The 21,876-nt window shown below is 50.6% G+C and overlaps 2 protein-coding genes and 1 non-coding gene across 4 annotated transcripts; 1 reads left to right on the top strand and 2 right to left on the bottom strand.

Annotated features, from left to right (window-relative positions):
* Positions 1-225: 225 nt before the first annotated feature.
* Mrps7 (mitochondrial ribosomal protein S7) lies at positions 226-3,374 on the bottom strand. The gene is made up of 5 exons (NM_001100471.1): positions 3,283-3,374; positions 2,563-2,754; positions 2,394-2,457; positions 1,227-1,394; positions 226-707 (listed from the first exon to the last, which is right to left on the bottom strand). The coding sequence occupies exons 1-5, from the start codon at positions 3,363-3,365 to the stop codon at positions 486-488; spliced, it is 729 nt and encodes a 242-aa protein (NP_001093941.1). The 5' UTR covers positions 3,366-3,374; the 3' UTR covers positions 226-485.
* Positions 3,375-3,642: 268 nt separating this feature from the next.
* On the top strand, positions 3,643-21,638 carry Gga3 (golgi associated, gamma adaptin ear containing, ARF binding protein 3). Of its 2 annotated transcripts, NM_001415686.1 has the most exons (17): positions 3,643-3,698; positions 10,998-11,082; positions 11,190-11,265; positions 13,518-13,616; positions 14,441-14,564; positions 14,819-14,922; positions 15,216-15,296; positions 15,628-15,765; positions 16,764-16,845; positions 16,942-17,058; positions 17,367-17,612; positions 17,935-18,002; positions 18,239-18,549; positions 18,666-18,886; positions 19,345-19,514; positions 19,638-19,748; positions 19,997-21,638. In NM_001415686.1, the coding sequence occupies exons 1-17, from the start codon at positions 3,659-3,661 to the stop codon at positions 20,105-20,107; spliced, it is 2,184 nt and encodes a 727-aa protein (NP_001402615.1). In that variant the 5' UTR covers positions 3,643-3,658; the 3' UTR covers positions 20,108-21,638. The 2 variants fall into 2 exon arrangements, with proteins under 2 accessions (NP_001402615.1, XP_006247783.1); XM_006247721.2 differs by lacking the exons at positions 3,643-3,698; positions 10,998-11,082; positions 11,190-11,265 and having other exon boundaries at positions 14,500-14,564.
* Positions 5,846-5,956, bottom strand: LOC120095367 (U6 spliceosomal RNA). The gene has a single exon (XR_005490846.1). It is a non-coding gene; the product is annotated as a U6 spliceosomal RNA (small nuclear RNA).
* Positions 21,639-21,876: the final 238 nt, after the last annotated feature.

Genomic DNA, 21,876 nt, shown 5'->3' with positions numbered 1-21,876 from the left:
GTCCCTATGGGGGTGGGTTGGGGGTATGGAGCAGGGGAACCATCTGGATTACCGGGCACACATGCCGCTTCTGAGTGCATCCACTGAGAGGCAGCTTCACTCAGGTTGTAGCCACCCAGCTTCTAGCCGGTGTGGGAGAATCAAAGAGCTTCATAGGATGAAAGATCACATTACAGTGTTCTCCATCCTTAGCTTCCTTCCAGAACTTTCCAACGGGACAGTAGCTCAAGTGTTTCACTTTTATTAGTGGTAATATGTGTATATATGTTTTGTCTGCACATGTGTCTGTATACCATGTGTATACCACAACGGTCAGAAGTTGTCTTTGGAACGGGAGTTACAGGTGGTTAGTGAGTCTCCACGGGCTGCTGGGAATCAAACCAGGTCCTTTGGAAAGAGCAGTGCTTTTCACCACTGAGCCATCTCTCCAGCCCCTCGAGTGGTCTCTTGTGGCAGTGTGTCCTTTCCCCACCTCTCCTTTCCTGCTACCACCAGCGGTAGTGGGCCAGGGCACGGTTGGCCTCAGCCATCTTATGCATATTGTGCTTCCTCTTGATCACGGGACCCCTGTTGTGAAAAGCCTCCAGCAGCTCATGCGACAGCTTCTCTGGCATCAGCATCCGTCGAGGCTTGTTCTCTCGGCACTCTGTGATCATCCACTTCATGGCCAGGAAGCGCCGGCGTCGGTCAGCCAGAGGCACAGGGACCTAGACCAGGAGGCACACTTTATCCAGGGACCTCTGTGACTAAGAACACTGACATAGTAAACACTAAGAACTTTCCTTCACCAGAGGAAGCTTTGTCAAGTTGACATAAGCACCACTTGGAAAACCCTGCTACCAGAGCCATGCCAGCTACTCCAGGCCAAGGGTGCCTAAAGACTGCTTTCTGTACCAGAAGTGCTTGCCTGGTCTCCACTTCATGCCACACACCAAAGACACAGTGAAAAAACACCCTGGGCTTAGGAGCTGATACTAAAGGGGAAATAACCCAATATAATAATATAAAGTAGCTAACCGCTGAGATAGGGACCACTACTTCTGTTCAGCCACCCAGGACACTGGACAATCTGCCCTTTGCTTGTGGCATTTACACTTTGGGCCTCAGATGAGCAGCTTCTGACAGTCCCCAGTCTCTAGGGCTATCGCACGTGGCCCAACTCTGGACACTCGCTCACCCACCGACCTGTCCCACATGCAGGCTGCCCTGCTTTACTGTCCACTCACCTGGTAGAAATGACCCCCTTTGAGGATAGGCACCAACCCAATCACAGGCTCACAGTTTCTCAGTGCCTCGTGGAAGATCTTGTAGGGGTTCCGTTCAATGGTTGCCTGTTCCTCTGCTGAGGCCGCACGGTACTTTTCAAACTGCTTCCTTTTCACGGCTTCCAGAGTCTGCAAAGACACGAAAGAGGCTGCTCGGGCCCTCACCCAGCTCGCCTGAGAGTGGTGTCATACACCTGTGGCTGCACTTGAAAGCTGGAGGCAGGAGAATCAAGAATTGAAGGTTATCTTCACGTGCATGGCAAGGACCAGGCTGTGCTCCATGAGACCCTCTTTCAGAAAAAACAGGGTTTAAGTGCCTCCTACTTTGCTAGACTATGACACCAAGAACAGGTTAAGAATAGCTTTGCTTGGGGTTGGGGATTTGGCTCAGTGGTAGAGCGCTTGCCTAGCAAGCACAAGGCCCTGGGTTCGGTCCCCAGCTCAAAAAAAAAAAAAAAAAAAAAAAAAAAAGAATAGAAAAGAATAGCTTTGCTTGTTGTTTTGAGACAAGTTTCCCTGTGTAGTCCTGGCTATCCTAGAACTCACTGTGCAGAACAGGTTGGTCTCAAACTCACAGAGATCCACCTGCCTCTGCTTCCCATGTGCTAATACCAGAATGGCAAACTTCTGGGGAACTTGGTGTAGCTCTGGTCAGGATGATACTAGCTTTTGACTATCTTGATCTCAAACTTTGCCTGACTCTGCCTCCTTTTGTTACGTTTGTGTGTGTGTGTGTGTGTGTGTGTGTGTGTGTGTGTGTCCCCGCAAGACTGGGTTTCACTATATAGCTCTGGCTATTCTGGAACCCAAAGATCTGCCTACCTCCAGCTCTTTGTGTTTGTTTTCAAGATAGGATCTCACTATGCAGCTCTGTTCCAGAACTCACTCTGTAGATCAGGCTGGCCCTGAACTCAAGAGATCTGACTTGTCTCTGCATCTTGAGTGCTGGAATCAAAACGGCGGACACCGCCAATCCCAGATCTTGGAAATTTCAATGACAGGAAATAGAAACTGGTTCTCTAGTTTTGAAGCCACCGCGTAAAATGCAGACACAGAACAAGGCCAGAGGGAGCAGAACAAGGCCAGAGGGAAAAGAAAGAAAAGGCAAAGAGGAGGCAGCGGGCTTACCTGGGCCATGAGTGATCGGGCCAGAACTTTGTTCCCCCCCTTCATCATCATGTTGGTGAATTTGCTTCAAGGAGAAAAACACGTAGCTTACCAAGGCTGTACTACGGATCTCTCAGCAGAAACCTTCCCCGGGCTATTTCCAGCCCAAAGAGGAGCATCTGCACCTCACCTGATGACAGGGTCTGCGAACACTGAGCTCGTTTCAGTCGCAGCCGCAGCTTTGATGAGCTGGGTTTTCTTGAGCTCCAGGTCATACTTCTCCTCTTCGGTGAGTTCCGACACCTGCTTGCGGTAATGTTCCTTGTCAATCAAGGGGTCCCTGAATTCGGGGGCATAGCGGCTCCACCTCACCTGTGTGATCCTGGGAGTAGGGAAGAGGAGGAAGCAGACAAGAGAACTCCACGGATGAATCTGTGACTCCACAAAAGTGAACAAGCTTGACTTAACAGTAAGCTTGTTTGCCATCACGCTGACGAGGGACAGTAGTGCTGGGACCGCAAGCTAAACCTGACGGTAGTTTTGACTCTTGTCCCAAGAGGTAGGAAGCCCTCTCCGAAACTGGCCATTTAAACTTATTCCTTTGCAAGCTCTACTTCAAGAGTCGGTTCTCCCCCAACCGCCTAGGCAATCCCAGTCCTGAGATCTCTAGCGTGGCCGCACTTTCAGCTCTGGGTAGACCCGGTCTAGGTCAACCCAGCCTGTCAGGCAAGGGGCAAGCTACTAAGCCCTCAGTCGGCCCGTTTAATGGCTTGAGTCAGCCATCTCGGTGCCTCAAGTTAGTGCTCTGCCACGCCAGGGCTCAGCGCGGCTTGTGTGTGGCTCCTTCCCTTTCCCCAGGTCCTCCCGTAAAGGCCCGAGCGGCAGTCCCGGCTACGCGTTGCCTTCTCACCCTGGAAGGTTCCAGACAGCACACCTCACTCCCAGAGCCAGCCCCGACCACCGACGCGCGGCGCGCAGTGCGGGGGCAGCCATCTTGGCCGCTATCAGGACCTCGGAGGGCTGTCCACAGCGCGCCTGAGTGAGTGAGTGACAGGATACGGATGAAAACCTGCACAGTTTGCCCAAGCGTGGGTTTTACGTCAGGGGTTTCCTCCAAGGAAGAAGGAAGAAAACATTCTCGTCCTCGCGGTATCCGACACAGTCTGGCGCGCCTGTCGACCGCAGCACTCAGCCCTCTCAGGCCCCCATGCGAACCCCGCCCCGGACCTGCTCGCGCAGAATCTCGCGAGGTTTGAGGGCGCAGTGCCGGACCGGGCGGCTGCAATATGGCGGAGGCGGAAGGGGAGAGCCTGGAATCCTGGCTGAGTGAGTATCCGGGGCCGCCTCTGCCTGACCTCCAACCACGGGCCGCCCTCCCTCCCTCCCTCCCTCCGCCCTCCGGGGCGGCGGCGCGGCGGCCTGTCGCTGTCGCAGTCCGCGTCGGGCGTCGCTTCGCCGCGAGCATCCTGCGTTCACACCCCTTAGCGAGCAGGGGCCCTTCCCTGATGCGTGTCCTCAAGCTCCCGCGAGTGACACCTGCAGCTCGCGATCCAGCAGGCCCGGGAAAGCGACACCCGCCCGGGTTCTTCGGGCTGACAGGCGGGCGCGTTGGGGGGTTGAGGTGGGACTGCTCCCAACCTATGCTCTGGAACTTTGTACCCGCAAAGCCCCAAGAATGGGAAAGCTCTAGATTTGGGCTGGTCCCTCTGGGAGTGTTGAGTGGTGCCACGCTCGCACACACACAGCCGGCAGCTTCAAGACTGTGACCATGAACTAGATAGACCCGATTTCCTCAGTCAGGATGCTTGAAGTGAGAATTATTTTCCAAAGCGCGACTACAGGGAACAGTTCCACATGGCTTGCTAAATATGTCTTGAAGGGACACACACACACACACACACACACACACACACACACACACACACACAAAATCATTTGAACGTGACAACTCGCTCTTGAGTAAATCAAAGAGCAGTGAATCTGTACAGATATGCTGCTGATAAGGTTTAACATTAGCAGGCAGTTCATATTGTTTATGTTTAGTAAAGGTTAACAAGTTAACTCTACTAAGTGCTAGTCCCCCGGGAGCCTCTTAAATGGAGACAGAAATTAGGTAAGATGCCTTTATAGAGAGAACCATGAGCTGAGGTCCTTGGCTGAACGCAGTTCCTCTTTGATGTTTGAATTTAGTTCCTAGCCACATGGCCTTCCTTAAGAAATATCCTTCAGGTGATTAAAATTAAGCTTTAAGGGGCGATACATCCCAAAAGAAAAGGAAGATTTACATCTGCAGTGTCTGATGTTTGCAGGCAGGCCACAGGGCCATATCCCTGTATGGAGCAGTTCTCTGAGGAGTACCCAGTGCTGCATGACAGGCATCATTTACCCAGGGAGCCATATCCAGTCAGCCGTGTAGTCCCAACTGTTGTGGGTGGTGAGCCTACAAAGGAACTCAACAATAATGATTCAAACCTGAGACCCTCTCTCTGAAAGTGAAGACCCTCTCTCTGAAAGTGGCTAGAGAGTGCCAGACTGTCCTGGAACGCTCTGTATAGACCAGGCTGGCCTCGAACTCAGACATCCTCCTGCCTCTGCCTCCCCAGTGCTAGGATTAAAAGTTTACACCACTGGGCCTGGCTTCCGATCCCCTTCTTGAAAGATGAAAATAATTAAAATTGTAGACCAAGTATCTCACCTAAGGGAACAGGTTCTGTTGCCACAAATCAAGGGGGACATTCTGACTCCGCTCACCGTTTCCCTAGAACTGTGCAGCTGGGATAGAGCCAGTGCAGAACTGATTCACTGCACAGATGGTAACAGGGAAACTGGAGTAATTTACATGACCTAAGCTGCGCTAAGTAGGGTTGACTTAGTTGTTTTGTTTTTTGTGAGACAGTCTCAGGAAGCCGAGGCTGGCCTCAAACCCCTGCTCTTTCTGCTCTATCTGGAACTGCTGGGATTTCAGATGTTCAGTTCTTCTGACTGGACAGTGTGACTGGTACCAATCCAGAGGACCAGTCAGTGCCATCTCAGTGAAGGTCCTTGTCACCTACGGTTTGCCTGAATAACTGCAGCAGCCTGTCCTTGGTCTCCCAGGAGAGCAGTTGCAAGTTATCACCATTCCAGGGCTGCCAAGCCTGCGGCCTCTTCCAGCCTGGCCATTCCCTGCTGTTTCTTTGCTGGCCTTCTGGTGTTCTCATTAACCCTGAAGCCCTTCTCCCCTTGCTTAGTTATAGGCTTCAAACCTTCAGAATATTCTTCCTTACAGATCATCTCTTGATGACTTCCGCCCTCTCTTTGGGACTCTTGGCATATTCAGCCAGTGTGTATTAAGTATTGAGAAGTTATCTTAGCCAGGCATAGTGGTGCACACCTTTAACCCAGCACTCGGAAGGCAGAGGCAGGCAGAGCTCTAGCCTGGTCTACAGAGTGAGTTGCAAGACAGCCAGGGCTACACAGTGAAACGCTGTCTGAAAAAGGGGGCTGGGCAGCATTTCATGAATTTGAGTGTCATTTTTGCAAAGGGGCCATGCTGGTCTTTTCTGTATCATTCCAGTTTTAGTGTGTGGGCTGCTGGAATGCACACAGAACAACAAAGTTTAAATACTTGTTCTGCGGTGGACTTCTTAACATGTGCAAGGCACTGGTTCCATGCCAGCATTACAAACAGAAATGAAGTGAAAAGGCCCAGGAAATTCAAGCAGTCTTTGCCTTAGTTGGATGGATGTGCTGTGAGAACGGACAGAAACTGAGGTGGGGAGATTCTAGGTGGCTGCCTAAGTACTGAAGTGCAGGGTTCCTTAGGTAACCAGGGAAGGGGAAGACAGCATCAAGCTAGTGGCACGTTAGGGCCTCTGAGACATTGGGCCTTTTAAGTGTTAGCAGTTAGCAGGCTCCCATTCCTCTTACACCCAGTGAAACCATCCTGTTAGAAGGACTGGAAGCAGGACTTGACCTAGAATGAAGAGAGTCAGCCAAGTGTGGTTGGTGGCTCACATCTGTTCTCCCAGCACTTGGAGGGTGAGACAGGCGCATCTCTCCAGATCGAGGCCAGCTGGGATACATAGAGAGTTAGTGCCATTAAGGGTTTCAGGGTGAGACCATTTCCAAAAGCAGACAAACCAAACAGCATAGGCAAGATGGCTGAGTAAGTGTGCTTCCTCTGCCAGCCTGGCTACACTTGAGTTCATCCACTAGAACCATGTAAATGTGTAGGAGAGAGGCGCCCTGGGTGTGCTGTGGCATCCATGTGCTTTCCAGTCAGATGTCATGTGATACGATACGAGAGAAGAGGTGGGAAGTGGGTTAGAGGAGAAGTTCGGGGAGGGCGTGACTGAGAAAGATCCATGAGGAGACTCGGGTTTGGAAAGGACTCCAGAGGCTCAGCAGGTCACGTGCTGCTGAGCCCTAGGACCTGAGTTGATCCTGGGGAACCACAAGGTGGAAAGAGAACCAGTTTCCTCAAGTTGTCGTTTAACCTTCCCATTTGTGACATCGCCCCTTCCACCCCTTCCCACATAGAACAGTAAGTGAGTATGTACTGAAGATCGAAGGTGTGGGTGAGCTCTGGATGCGTAAGGAAAGCGAAGGGCAGCAGTAAGGCTTAGACCTGGGGCTGGGAGCGGACACAAAGGTGTACGGAAAGGGGAAGTGAGTAAGGAGAAGTGAGGGTTCTCAGGCCTTTGTATCAAAGTGACATAGTGACAGTCTTACCGAGGAGCCGATTTCTTCCTCACGCTCACACAGAAACACAACTTCTCAGAGGCCTGAGACTGTTTCGTACTCTGGCTTCAGTGTCTTATTTTTGAGATAGGTGGAGCTTAAAGCTCCTCAGACACTGCAGTAGTTACAGCATTCATTCCCCACGGGTCTCTTCCCGCACTTTGGAGGCAGAGGCAACTGGAAGTCTGTGGGTTTGAGGCCAGCTGGTCTACAGACACAGAGCTAGTTCCAGGACAGTCATGGCTGTCCAAAACACCCTGACAAAAAGCAAAGCAGGAGCAAGGAAGGTTGTCCTTAACTTTCCCTTGCTGTGCCCTTGGGTCTGCTTACTCTCAGTCATCGCTGTGTGTAGCCTGAAACCTCGGAGGCCCAAGCCATGAGGAGCTAGTAGTCAAGGCTGATTATTTTTGTCCTCGTCTTCTGACGTACTGTAGAAATGGAGGCTACCAGTGGTTAAGCAGTAGAGGAGGGCAAGCAGTCTGGAGGGATGGAAACAGCAGAGAATGAGGCTCCACCAGAGACTCAAAATAGACAAACTGAGTCAGAGCAGGACCCAGACGGGTGGTTCAGGGCTAGGTTTGCAAGAGACAACTCCATTGTTGCTGTCCTCTGTGAGATGAGGGAGGACCTGGAGACGTGGAGTGGGTGGAAGTGCTGGGCACTGGGACAGCTAGAGTCACCTGTACCACCCTCAGGAGTTGTAGTTGCTGTGGGGGTTAGTTGTGCCATGTGAGCTGCAGACACTGAGAAGTGGCACTGTGTCTGCCCCGATGCATTTGGTGCCCCGTGCAGGCAGCGTTCCCGCACACAGGGAAAGGTAGGGGAAGTGCTGTAAGAAGCTGAGCAAGCTTGGGAAGAGTTTCCATTGCAGCGTGTTTTGTGGAAAGAGTACTTTTTTGTTACTGTTGGGACGATTGTTTCCCATTGTGCACAGTGTAAGTTTTGTGTCAGTGAAGGAGAAAAGCACTGGGTGTGGGGCAGGTTTCTCCTGGTCCTACTTTTGAGTCCTCTTGGTGTTACATGGAAACTTGAAGCATCCCAAATGATAGGGATTAGCAGCTGCTGCTGCTGCTTCCTCTTCCTCCTCTTCTTCCTCCTCCTCCTTCTCCCCTTCCTTCCTTCTTTCCTCTTTCTTTCTCTCTGTTGTTGTTGTTTGATTTTTGGAACAACATCTGTAGCCCCAGTTGTCCAGGAACTTGATTTGTAGATCAAGCTGCTTTGAACTGCAGCGATCCCTCCGCCCTGTCCTAAGCGCTGGAATGAAAGGTGTGTGCCACCTCACCCAGCAGCTGCTCAACTATTTCTTGACAAATGGACACTGCTGAATAAAATAATCCGTCTTCTTTTTTGGTTGCTTTTTTGTTTTTTTGAAGAGAGTTTCTTTGTAGATGTGGCTGTCCTGGAACTTACTTTGTAGACCAAGTAAACTCACCCATCTGCAATGGGATTTGATGCCTCTTCTGGTGTGTCTGAGGACAGCTGCAGTGCACTCACATACTAAACTGAATAAATCTTTTTTAAAAATTGTGAAACAAGGGGCTGGGGATTTAGCTCAGTGGTAGAGCGCTTACCTAAGAAGCACAAGGCCCTGGGTTCGGTCCCCAGCTCCAAAAAAAAGAACCAAAAAAAAAAAAAATTGTGAAACAAGGTTTTGTTGCCTAGGTTAACCTTAAAATTTTCTCTGTAGCCTAGGCTAGCCTTGAACTTTTAGGCCTCCTGCTTCCACTTCTCCACCAGTTTGGCCTATGCTACCAGGCCCAAACTAAGTAGTGGGGTTTTTTTTGTTTGTTTGTTTTGTTTCATTTTGTTTTGTTTTCCCAGACATATTTCTCTGTGTAGCCCTGGCTGTCCTGGAACTCACTCTGTAGACTAGGCTGGCCTCTAACTCACAGAGATCTACTTGTCTCTGCCTCCCATGCTGGGGTTAAAAGCATGCATAACCACTGCCTGCCCAAGTGGTGATTTTTTTAATATTTTTTTAAGATTTATTTATTTATTTTATGTAAGTACACCGTATACTGTAGTTGTCTTAAGACACACCAGAAGAGGGCATCAGCTCCCATTACAGACAGTTATGAGCCATCATGTGGTTGCTGGGAATTGAACTCAGGACCTCTGGAAGAGCAGTCAGTGCTCTTAATCGCTAAGTGGTCTCTCTAACCCTCAAATGGTGACTTTTAAAGTTAAGAAAACACAGGTTGGGGGGTTGGGGATTTAGCTCAGTGGTAGAGCGCTTGCCTAGGAAGTGCAAGGCCCTGGGTTCGGTCCCCAGCTCCGAAAAAAAGAACCAAAAAAAAAAAAAAAAAAAGAAAACACAGGTTGGTATGGTGATGCATACCTACATCTTAGTGCTTGAGACTCCAAGGTAGAAGGATCATAGTTCCAAACCTGTCTGGGCTGTAGTATGAGGGTGGAGATGAGGTGGCTCAGGCAGGAAAGATGCTTGCCACCAAGTCTAGATTGATTTTCACACTCATATGATAAAGAGAATCGGTTCCTGTAGGTTGTCCTTGGACTTCCATTTTCACATCACTGGAGCCCCACCGCCATCCCCCAAATAAATCAATGTAAAGAAGAAAACAGCCACATTTAGAACCAAAATCCAGAAACTTAGGGGGTTAGCCCATATAGTGGTCGCAGGTCTGTCACCACAGAGGATTGAGGCTGTCTGGAGAAGGCTTGTGCCTCAGGCTTTCCTTTTTGTCAGAGCCTGAAGCCTTGAACAGCAAGCAGCAGGATTGGATTTGTAGCAGACCAGAAGCCATTTTGCCTCTCAGCTGGGCCGCCCTCCAGCACAGGTGCCAGAGTAACAGAGACAGCCAGAGACAGCCAGAACAAATGTAGCGGGGCTTTGCCTTCCTCCCAGGACTTGCGCTCCTCAGGACGCGCTCAGCAGTTGTCTGCACTGAAGGCCGTGTACTGAGGCTGCCGAAATCACTGCTCAGAGCTGTAGCTGCGCAGGGGGCGTCTGCGCAAGGTCGGGAGAGGTTCACTGGGGCATGTGTAGAGGGTCCTGTGCAACTTTAAAGAGGGCTGGAGAGACCGCTCAGCGGTTAAGAGCACCGACTGCTCTTCCAGAGGCCCTGAGTTCAATTCCCAGCAACCACATGGTGGCTCACAACCATCTGTAAAGAGATCCGATGCCCTCTTCTGGTGTATCTGAAGAAAGCTACAGTGGACTTATATATAATAAATGAATACATCTTTAAAAAAAAAAATCTTTAAAGAATTAAGAAAGATTTGACCCTGAGAATCTTTGTGAAGGCCTGTAGAAAATACTCATTTTTAATTCATTTTTGCCCTAATTTAGCCTCTTAGCTCTCAGGAGACACTAGATAGTAGTTGCTCTTGCTGACCACCCAGCTCCATTTGTTAGCAGTGGCTATGTAGTAAAATGTGCATGTTTCTTGAAGTGTTGTAGCCACCTGAGGCCTTTTTTTTTTTTTAAGTAAAACTTTAAAGCAGCATATTTGCTTAAATTTACATATATGAGTACACTGTAGCTGTCCTCAGACACACCAGAAGAGGGCATCCGATCCCATTACAAATGGTTGTGAGTCCATGGGAATTGAACTCAGGACCTCTGGAAGAGCAGTTAGTGCTCTTAACCACTGAGCCATCACCAACCAGTCATTGAGAATTCTGATCATTCAAGTTTGTGTTTGTCCTTTGGATCCCGATCTACTCTAACCTCCATGAGGTGTTTTTCTTTTTTATTGAAACTTCCAAAAAATATTGGGCAGACAACAAGATTTGTATTCACTGTCTGACTGAATTCTGGAAATATTCTTATGAAACAGATTTGTAAGCAAAATTTTGTTTAAAGATTGTGGAGATAGATATCCTTGTGTTATGAGTTGCTCTTTTAATGTAAGTCAGTTGTCCTTTGTGTTTTGTTCTAAGATAAAGCTACCAATCCTTCCAACCGCCAGGAAGACTGGGAATACATCATTGGCTTCTGTGATCAGATCAACAAAGAGCTTGAAGGGTGAGTCCCAGAGAGGAGATGGGGAGAGGGAGACAGAGAACTGGCTAAGAAACTCTGGCCACTTGACTCTCTGTCCACAGACTGACTGTAGTGTGCTTGTCTACTAGGCCCCAGATTGCTGTGCGACTCCTGGCTCACAAGATCCAGTCTCCACAGGAATGGGAGGCAGTGCAGGCCCTCACGGTAGGTCTTTGTCTCACACACATATTAGGCCATTGGTAGTAACCAGACCCATGTGCAGAGTTCAGTAGGAAGTCCCTGTATAAGTTGGGTGCATCTTGAGCATTGCAGTCAGCCAGTCCACCAGTACTCACGCTGGAGAGCTAGCATGGAGCCTGTACAGGTCCCTGAGGGCGCCAGTGCGGTGCTCAGAGAGGACCTAGGTGGTCTTGACGCTTCAGTTGTGGTGAATCCAGTGTGTTGTAGAGCTGGGAGCACTGCTTGTTCTGTGAAGAGGCTATGCTGACAGTCACAGCCACAAGGGCAGAGGTAAGGATTTGTTCAGACGGTGAAAGGAACATTCAAGTGCTTCCTTGCTCCTCAGACAACAGCCAAGTGCAGAGGACTCCAGCATCTTTTCTGAGCCTGATTTCATGTGGGTCCTGGAGACACAGAAGAGCAGGGGGCTCAGAGGCCAGGTGCACTGCTCCTCCACTGTGGAGCCAGGACCTCTAAAACGGTGATGTTTTTTCCCCCAGAGGCATCAAGGCCCGTTGGTTGTTTTTGGTTTTGTTTTTTTGTTTTTTGTTTTTTTTTTTTTTTTGGTTCTTTTTTTCGGAGCTGGGGACCGAACCCAGGGCCTTGCGCTTCCTAGGTAAGCGCTCTACCACTGAGCTAAATCCCCAGCCCCTGGTTTTGTTTTTTTAAATTTGGGTCTCCCCCCCCCCTTTTTGGGGCTTTCCATCCTTCTGTCTCCATCTTTAAAGTATTAATACTACATGCATGTGCTACCATAGCTGGCTTGCAGGGGCCAGTTTTGGTCTCCAGAAGACAATCGTGTCTAGAGATGCTTTTATTGTTGGGGATGGTGTGACAGTGGCGACCAGAGAGTAGGAGCCAGTGATGCAGCTAAATATCCTTGACCATACAGGAGAGCCTCCCAGCAAAGAGGGGCCGGGCTGAAATCTCCACCAGTTGAACCTTGCTTTAAAGGAACCAAGTGTTGGAAGTTGGGGAAGATGTTTCATGGTTAGAGCACTAGCCACCCTTCCAGAGGACCTGGGTTCAATTCCCAGTACCCACATGGAGGGATTCCCAGAAACACATGGAGGTGTGAACCATCATTCATTGCTTTATCCACTCTTGTTTGTTTGTTTGTTTGTTTGTTTGTTTGTTTGTTTATAGTTTCTTGACAATGTTAAGACTATGTGTCTTAACAGCCCTGGCTGTCCTAGAACCCACTTTATAGATCGGGCTAGAACTCTGCCTCCTAAGTGCTGGGATTAGAGATGTGTGCCGCCATGCCTGGCATCACAACCGTCATTAACTCAAATATAGGGTATCCCATGTTCTCTTCTGGGTTCTTCCAGCACTGCATGCATGTGGTCTACAGATATGCAGACAAACAAACACACCTATGCACATATAGAAAAATCTTTCCTATATAGGTGTGTTTATTTTGAAAAAAAGGAAGGAGCCGCTGGGCTTGCTAACACATGCTTTTTGTCTCGGCACATGGAATCTCTCACTTAATCCCATGTACACAGTACACAGAGACAGGCTGGGGATTGGGGATTTACCTCAGTGGTAGAGCACTTGCCTAGGAAGCGCAAGGCCCTGGGTTCGGTCCCCAGCTCCGGAAAAAAAAGAAAAAAAAGAAAAAAAAAAGGTGGACTTCATCCCAGGAAGGGTGTCTGAGGTTAACCTGGCACCGGAATGCGACACACACACACACACACACACACACACACACACACACACTCAATTCATATCTAAACACTGCTGTGTGCAAACTGAATGCACGATGGGGCCCTAAGCAGCATAAGAACAAAAGGAAGCAAGAGAAATGTCCCGTCATCTAAACAAAAACAATGGATTTAGATGTCTCCTACACCTGTAGAAGTGTCAATTTGTAGAAAGGACTCAGGACCATTCTGGGAGTCGGAGGAACTTTCTCTTTAGACTTTGGTTTGCCTCCTAAGGTTCCAAGACAGTATCTTTGTAGAAGACCCCTTCCAGGCCTGGCAGCAAAATTCCTGGTGTCTGGGACTCAGCAGTTTCTACTCTAACCTTGGTATAGCCGTCTCTATGGAACTGCCATTAAAAGGAGTGGCTGTGGTTGAATGGTTCTGTGGTTTAACCTCCTTTCTCCAGGGGAGTGCACCATTTCTCATGACGAATCCCTTCACCTGGGACTGGATTCGTAATACTTGGTAGGGACCACGGTCTTGTTTCATGGCCCCCCCGTCAGGAACTGTCTCTCTCTGGCTGTGCAGGTGCTGGAGGCGTGTATGAAGAATTGCGGCAGGAGACTTCATAATGAAGTGGGAAAGTTCCGATTTTTGAATGAATTAATCAAAGTCGTCTCTCCAAAGGTCAGTTGGTAGCAGTTTCTGATGTTCCCTTTCCATCTCTCATTCTGTCTTTTCTGCTCCATTAACATCTCCATAGAGCTGACCCTGTGTGGCCCTGCACTTGTAAAGCTGGTTCCTAGAGGTGGGAAGGGCTGATCAGGCTGAGGTCTGAGCTGCTTGGGTTATCGCCCAGCCCGACTGAGTGTGCCCAGGGAGAGTGTGGGCAGCTGTACTCCGTGTTCCTAGCCTGTGTCAGCTACAGGCTTTTGTTTATTTGCTCTGCTGGCCAGAGTCAGATGAATAGCTTTAGACAGAGGGAAGCAGTTCTTACAGTGGCATTCTCAGAAGGTTCTTAAAGAAAATGTGCTTGGGGTTGGGGATTTAGCTCAGTGGTAGAGCACTTGCCTAGCAAGCACAAGGCCCTGGGTTCGGTCCCCAGCTCCGAAAAAAAGAAAAAAAAGAAAAGAAAAGAAAAGAAAATGTGCTTATGGGGCTAGAGACATGGCTGGGGAGGCTAAAGTACTTGCTACAGCTCTGATGGGATCCGGTACCAACTTTGAGCCTCTGTAGGCACCCACAATATATGGCGGACACTTACATAAATAAAAATAAATCTTACATTCCCTTTTTTTAATGTCTTGGGCAGGGCAGCTTCTGCATGGAAGCACAGGGATATGGCCGTTTTGACTGCAGACTCTGTCACTCCCTCCCCTGCTCTATCACACTGTGGGGTGTGCGGGGTTTTTTGTGTAGCTGGTGAACTGGAATGGGGGGAGCACGCTGTGAAGAAAGCGATCTTCCTCACTGTCTCAGATATTAGACTCTTCCTTCATTTTACCTCCTAGTACTTGGGAGACAGGGTGTCTGAAAAGGTGAAGGCTAAGGTCATCGAGTTGCTTTTTAGCTGGACACTGGCCTTGCCGGAAGAAGCAAAGATCAAAGACGCCTACCATATGTTGAAGAGACAAGGTATGTGTTTACCTCTCCATTAACCTCGGGGTGGCAATGAAGGTGGAAAGGTGAGGGAAGAATGGGAGTCTTTGGGTCTTGTCAAGGTCTTCTCCTGTAGAATGGATTTGTTGTGAGGGCTCAGCTGGGGTTCTGGTGGGTTAGGGTGAGAGCAGCCTGCTCTTTTTTCCTGCTCACCATTGGGATTTTGCCCTTGTGTGAAGGACAAGGTGACCATTGCCTGAGCACATGCTCTGTCATTTGTGTCTCCTCAGGCATAGTGCAGTCGGACCCCCCTATCCCCATGGACAGAACACTGATCCCCTCTCCTCCACCTCGTCCCAAAAACCCTGTTTTTGATGATGAGGAAAAATCCAAGGTAAAGTGCATCTTGGACCTGGAGTCTTTAGATGAGCAGTCGCAGGAGGAATGTGTGGGGAGGACAGCAGAGGGTGGATACCTTCTGTCTTCAGCTTCTGAGGCAGTCTCTCACTCCAGCCTAAGCTGGCCTTGCACTAGACAGCTTCCTACCTCAGTCACCAGAGCGGTGTCTTGTGGGCATGAGCCGCTCTACCGCGTGTGAAGTGGGGCTTGCTTGGCATTGCAGTCCTTCTGGTGCAGTGGGGCTGGGTGTGTGCTGCCTTCCCTCACTGGAGACACTCGCTCTTCCAGCTCTTAGCCAAGCTGCTGAGAAGCAAGAACCCAGATGACTTACAAGAAGCCAACCAACTCATCAAGTCCATGGTGAAGGAAGTGAGTGGGCTGGGGGCACAGAAGTCCTTCCCCGGACATCTTAGGCCCATCTCGTTCACCCTGCACCAGCCCCGAGCTGGAGCGAGTCTAGGACAAGCCTGTGTTCCCTATGGGAGAAAGCAGAGAGTGCTGGATGGCCGTGGGAGTTGGGGGTGTCACTCTAAAACAGCTTGTGCTCAGTCTGAGGCCTGGAGACCTAGGAAACACGCTAAGCTGTACTCTGGGGCTTGGCCTCTGCCTTGTGCTGTCGGGGAAGGAATGAACCCTGCCTGGTTGGTGAAAGACAAGCTAGGTGAACTTGCTTTTTACTGCACCCTCTTGGCTGAGGCAGGATGAGGCGCGCATCCAGAAAGTGACCAAGCGCCTACACACGTTGGAGGAAGTTAACAACAATGTCAAGCTGCTCCATGAGATGCTTCTTCACTACAGCCAAGAGTTCTCATCAGAGGCCGACAAAGAGCTCATGAAGGTGAGCTGCTGGGAGCTCACTCACTGCTCAGACTGCTCTGCCCCTGGGGGTTGGGTCGGGTCCTGTCTGAGTGAGGACCTGCTTGCTTTGGGTGCTTGTAGCAGGAGAGTGAAGGCCGTGTCTGTTTACACAATTAGCATTCCACGTACAAATGCCACAAATGAAAAGACAGTAGTTTTTTTTTCCTTCTAGAAGCTTTATTTTATACAGCTGACACTCCTGGTGAGAGTGCTGCCTCTAACTCCAGATACAGTATGCTGGTAATGTCCTAGGTGCTCATTCCTTAAAGACAGGCTACTCTCTGCCTTTAAGCTTTGGGGACACCTTGATGGGAGACTTCCCTGAGCACCTGATGTTGACATTGTAGCTTAGGCTGTGACTTCTGAGACACACCCCCCTTTTTTTTACTTATTTTTCTGTCATACATTATATCCCTATTGCAATTTCTCCTCCCCCAGTCTCTCCCTCTACTCTTCCTCCCTTCTTTCAGACCTACTCCCCCACTTACTCCCCTTAGAAAAGAGCAGGCCTCCCAGGGACATCAGCCAAGTATGCTGTAACAGGCTAAGTAAGACCCGGCACATGTTCTCACATCAAGGCTGGAGAAGGCAACCCAACAGGAGGAAAAGCATTCCAGTGCAGGCAAGAGTCAGGGACAGGCTGTGCTCCCACTGTTAGGACTCCTACAAGAACACAAACGACACAGTCATAGCATACAGGAAGAGGGTGTAGGTCAGGCACATACAGGCTCGCCACCACAAGAACATGGCCCACAGAATCAACCGACTGAGGCATTTTACCTAGCGGTTGGTGTGGATGACTTGGGCATTGTTGTTTGGTAAATATTGAAGACACAAAGATGCATGCTCTGTTCCCGGCCCCATCCGTAACTCTGTGACCTGTGGGACATCCCACCATTTTCTGGGCATAACCATTGAACCGGATGACTTTTGAGACCCTCTTTGGTTGTGACTTTTATATCTGGGTCTGTCTCTCAGGAGCTCTTTGATCGTTGTGAGAATAAGAGACGGACATTATTTAAACTAGCCAGTGAGACAGAAGACAATGACAATAGTTTGGGTGAGTATGAGGGAGTAACGGTAAGGATAAGTAAAAAGTTTAGACGTGTGTAGAAGTCGTCACAGCCCACACAGTGAGGACTCTCTCTTACTGTAGGGGACATCCTGCAGGCCAGTGACAACCTGTCCAGGGTCATCAACTCTTACAAAACAATTATTGAAGGGCAGATCATCAATGGTGAGGTGACCACCTCAACCGTGCCTGACTCTGAAGGTAAATACTCTTGACTTCCATGCTGGGGCCCTCCAGACCAGCCACACGCATGTCCTGACCACTGAGCCACAAATGGTAATGCTCGAATTCCTGCGTGGACACAAGCCATTTCAGGTAGCACTTCCCAGAGCCAGGAGGTGTGCATGGAGGCTTCTTGCCTTCTCAAGCCTGGTTTCAGTCTCCCTGAAGAAATGCCCCTGAGTTGGGCCAGAAGGTAGAGCTTTAGCTATGCCCGGAGTCCTGCCTCTTGCTGCATGAACATTAGACTCACCGTGAGTGTTCTTGTTCTCTCATGTCGACCCATCCAGGAAATAGTCACTGCGGTAACCAAGGCGCCCTCATCGACCTTGCCGAGTTGGACACCCCCAGCAGCTCATCCCCAGTGTTGGCCCCAGCACCTGCCCCACCCACCTCAGGCATCCCTATCCTTCCCCCACCTCCCCAAACCTCCGGGCCTCCACGAAGCCGTTCATCCAGCCAGGCTGAGGCTCCCTCAGGGCCTGACAGCACGAACAATGCCCTCTCCTTGCTGGATGAGGAGCTCCTCTGTCTAGGTGCGTGCGAGCGTAGCATTGGGGGAACGCAGGTTTGTGCACCAGGCCTGAGTGGTCTCTGCTGTGCTTTATCAGTGCAGTTAACTCTGGAGGCCACCAGAGCCACCCTCCTGTGGATTGCAGGGTAAATGTGGCAGGCTCTGGCACAACTTCTCTCCTCTTTGTGGGAGGCCTTCAGTCATGCATGAAGGGTGCAGTCTAGCTGCAGGGGAACACTTTTTCCTTACAAGTAATGTCTCATCTTGTCAGATGACCGTTACTGAGGGATGGAAGGCTGCTACATCAGCCCAGAAACTCAATTGAGTTTTCTTTGTGTTCTTAGGCCTCAGTGACCCAGCCCCCACTGCTCCCAAAGAGTCAGCTGGAAATAGTCCATGGCACCTGTTCCAGGTAGAAGCAAAACTCCCCATCCCTTCTTAGGCTCTGCCTGTCTACCCTTGTGCTAGGACCAAGAGGAGCTTGTTGTGTTCTCTAGAATATGGTCTGCTGGAGCTGGGACATGCTGCCTCCAGGGCTGCCCCCCAACATTTAGTTCTGTGGGTCAGAAGGGCCAGGAGGGTGATGACCTCTTCCCTTTCTGCAGCCCCCTTCTGGGTCTTTGCTCACCTGATGTTTCTGTTGTGCAGAATGAACCATCATCAGATCTGGACTTCTTCAGTCCCAGGCTAGTGTCTGCAGCCTCCTGCCCCTCAGAGGGATCCCTGCTCCCTCCCCCAGTTTCTACCTCAAGTCTGTCCCAAGCTCCACTGCCTGCTGCCTTCCCAGCTCCTGTGGTCCCAGCGAGCGCAGTGACCCACAGCACTGGTTCCTTTACGTTCTCTTCTGGACCTGCCCCAGCCTTGGTTCCAAAGGCTGAGCCCGAAGGCCCAGAGTACCCCAGCTCCAGCATCTCACACCGCCTGGATGCCCTTGATCAGCTTCTGGAAGAGGCCAAAGTGTAAGGGATAGGAGAAGATGGCGGCTAGAAGCTAGTAGCCTGGGGTAGCTAGGGACTGGCCTTGGTTGAGGGGTTACTTAGTTCTAACCTCTCTGACATGCCTTCCTTGCCCCTAGGACTTCAGGCCTGGTGAAACCTGTTTCTTGCTTCTCTCCTGGGCCCACCGCCTCCCCACTGCTTCCTGCCTCTACCCCAGCCAGGCCTCTCCTGCCCTTCTCAACTGGGCCCGGAAGTCCTCTCTTCCAGTCGCCAGCCTTCCAGTCCCAAGGCAGCCCTCAGAAGGGCCCAGAGCTCTCCCTGGCTAGTGTCCATGTGCCCCTGGAATCGATCAAGCCTAGTAAGTGTTGGGACGGGCAGTCAGCCTCACAGCTGTGTGTGTGGGGGAGAATACAGCTCCCTTGTCGGTGACGAGCACAGCGCTGCAGGCCCCAGTGCTCAGTGTCACCAGTGGAGTCTGTCGACGCAGAAGTGCTTGGCATGAGTACAAGTACCCAAGGGGTCAGAGGCTGTCAGGCCTCCTGACACTGGAGTTACAGGCAGTTGTGAGCCAACCAGTATGGGTTCTGGGAACCTAATCCTCTGCTGAAAGACCAGTGCTCTTAACCACTGCCATTCATCTCTGCGACCCCTTGGCTTCCTGCAGCACTGTGTGACCTTGGTCCTCTCCAGTACTGCACAGGCCAACACTATTCAGCCATCCTGGCGTCTTCCATCCCGTTGGCTTTGGTAGCACCCCTGGGGCTCTGCAGGGCCGTGCTCTCCTACCACACTCACACGTGTAACACCTTCCTGCAGGCAGTGCCCTTCCTGTGACAGCCTATGATAAAAATGGCTTCCGCATCCTTTTCCACTTTGCTAAGGAGTGTCCGCCAGGACGGCCTGATGTGCTGGTGGTGGTGGTTTCCATGCTGAATACAGCTCCCTTGCCAGTCAAGAGTATAGTGCTACAGGCCGCAGTGCCCAAGGTATCTTTGTCTCCCTTCTCTTGAACCCACTGTGTTGACCACCTTTCAGTAGCCAGCAGGTGACAGTTGGTGTCGCAGACACCCGGAACATTCTCTTCAAAGGAGCTTCTTTTTTATCTTCAGTCAATGAAAGTGAAGTTGCAGCCACCCTCTGGGACAGAACTTTCTCCATTTAGTCCCATCCAGCCACCTGCAGCCATCACCCAGGTCATGCTGCTGGCCAATCCAATGAAGGTAAGCATGGAGAATGCACGATACCTACCTGGGGTGCCACTGCCCCAGGTTAGAGCACAGGGAGTACCCTCTGAGACTCTCAGGAAGTCTTACGGCCTGTAGCAGTAACCCCTTTCTTGTGGTGGTTAAGGGACTGAGCATGGGTGGACATGGTGATGCAAGATGCATCCCTCCAGCCATCATGAGTGTGACAGTGTCTTGCAGAGAGAACTCCTGGACTGATTCTCATTACAGCCCTCTTATTACAGGAAAAGGTACGGCTTCGGTATAAATTGACCTTTGCTCTGGGGGAGCAGCTGAGCACAGAGCTGGGTGAAGTGGACCAGTTTCCTCCTGTGGAGCAGTGGGGGAACCTATGACCCCAGCAAATGTTGCCATCTCTACTTGGAAGGCAGGCAGCCCGAGACAGGCTCTGGCTAGTCCAGCCGCTGTACACCCTGGACAGTGTTTATAGCTTGGTGTGGATCGGGGCCCTGGACACTTCTGTCAGGAACCAAGCTGCTGCTTTGGTCATCTCTTCCTGGGCCCCTAAAAGCACCTGTGTTATCTACCTGTGTGACTTGAAGTAGCCGTGCTGTGTGGGTGGGGAGTCCCCTGTGGCTTCACTGGCCACTCTGGGATGGTGGACTCTGGTCGCGGAGTAGGATTTCCCTTTATTACTGGCATTCCTTGATACCAGGAAGAGGGCTCTGAACAGTGCCTCTCCAACCCCTTCAAGAACTCCATCTTTACACCCTGAAGAGGCATGGCCGGGAGACTATACCTCCCGTGGTGGTCCATGGTTCTTTGTAGTGGGCGCTGCTGCTCCCTGGACTGAAGTGGGCAGCAGTGGCCCGGACAGAGTGGGAAATGTGGAGTGCTGTAGTCTTCACGTTCTGCAAGCAGCAGCATCCTGCAGTAGCTACTGAGTGAGTGACGTGCTTGTGCTTACAGTGGCTGGTTGTGTCCTATGGACATCGTAGCAGGACAGGGAACTTGGCCCGATAGGGACAGGAAGCAAAACACAAGTGCCAGTGTTTCCCTCCAGAAGCAGGTACTGTGGCTTTCTGGGAAAGGCATACCTCCTGCAGTGGGAATAGGCCATCCTACTCACTACCTCTTGCTTGGCATGAAATAAACTGCTGTGCTCCCCGTAAGCCTTTTAGGGGAAGACACCTCTTGCCACTCTGCATCTGCTTTCACTCCCTCTCCCCGCCACACGGAATGTGGTGTGGCAGCTATGGCTGGACCCAGTAAGTCTCAGGGTCACACATGTTGCACTAGACTTTTGTGTTCTTCTGTGCTGCACCCAAACACCCCTTTTCCTCAGCTAAAGAGGGGCACTGTCGGCGACATGTTGGGTCTGGAGGTGATGAGATGAGGCCTGTGCTTGAACTGATTACCAGACCCTATTGCTTCCACAGTGCTGGGCCTCAGCACCACCCCGCTGCTCCAGGCCAGAGACTCTTACACTCATAGGGAACTGAGCAGGGAAAGGGTGGACAGCAGTCCATTGGGCTCCGCTGTCCGTTACCTTTAGGAAAAGAAAGGCGTCACAACTGTCTCCCGTTCTCACTGCATTTTTGGAGCATCCTTGTTCTCTACAGAGTTCGTCTGGCCTCCCTCCTAGCTACTGTCCTTAGCCAGCAGGTTTTATAGTTTCCTTAGGACAAGTCAAAAAAAAAAAAAAAATCATTTTCACTGATGATGGAATAAATCAAGAGCTTTCCAGAGACTGGTTACTTCGGTTCTGGAACATCTGTGGGATTACTGTGTCATTACAGTCGTTACATACTTAAATTATGAGTGTTCTCGCGATTGCTGAGGTCACTGCTTCAGTCAACAGCTGTACTGGATGGACCACCTCCTGCCCTTGTTTTGCTGCATGTGAAATAAAACCATTTCACCCGGCTTGGCATCTTTCAATACAGAACACAGTGGCAGGGCACCATGTACGAATTCCAAACAGGTTTCTGAACCCTTTTGTTGAAAGAAGACAAACTAGATAGAGGGTGTTCCAAGGGCATTGGCTGAGTGGGCTAAGGCCTCCAGAAACAGCTGCTAACACCATTTGGGCAGGATTATTCCCCTTGTACCAGTCCTGTGGGTCTCTGGCTTCTCTGATGAGATGGAGTAGGGCCATTCTCTA

The sequence above is a fragment of the Rattus norvegicus genome, chromosome 10 (genome assembly GCF_036323735.1).
Source record: "Rattus norvegicus strain BN/NHsdMcwi chromosome 10, GRCr8, whole genome shotgun sequence".
Classification (NCBI taxonomy): domain Eukaryota; kingdom Metazoa; phylum Chordata; class Mammalia; order Rodentia; family Muridae; genus Rattus; species Rattus norvegicus.
This window is presented reverse-complemented; position numbering and strand designations above follow the sequence as displayed.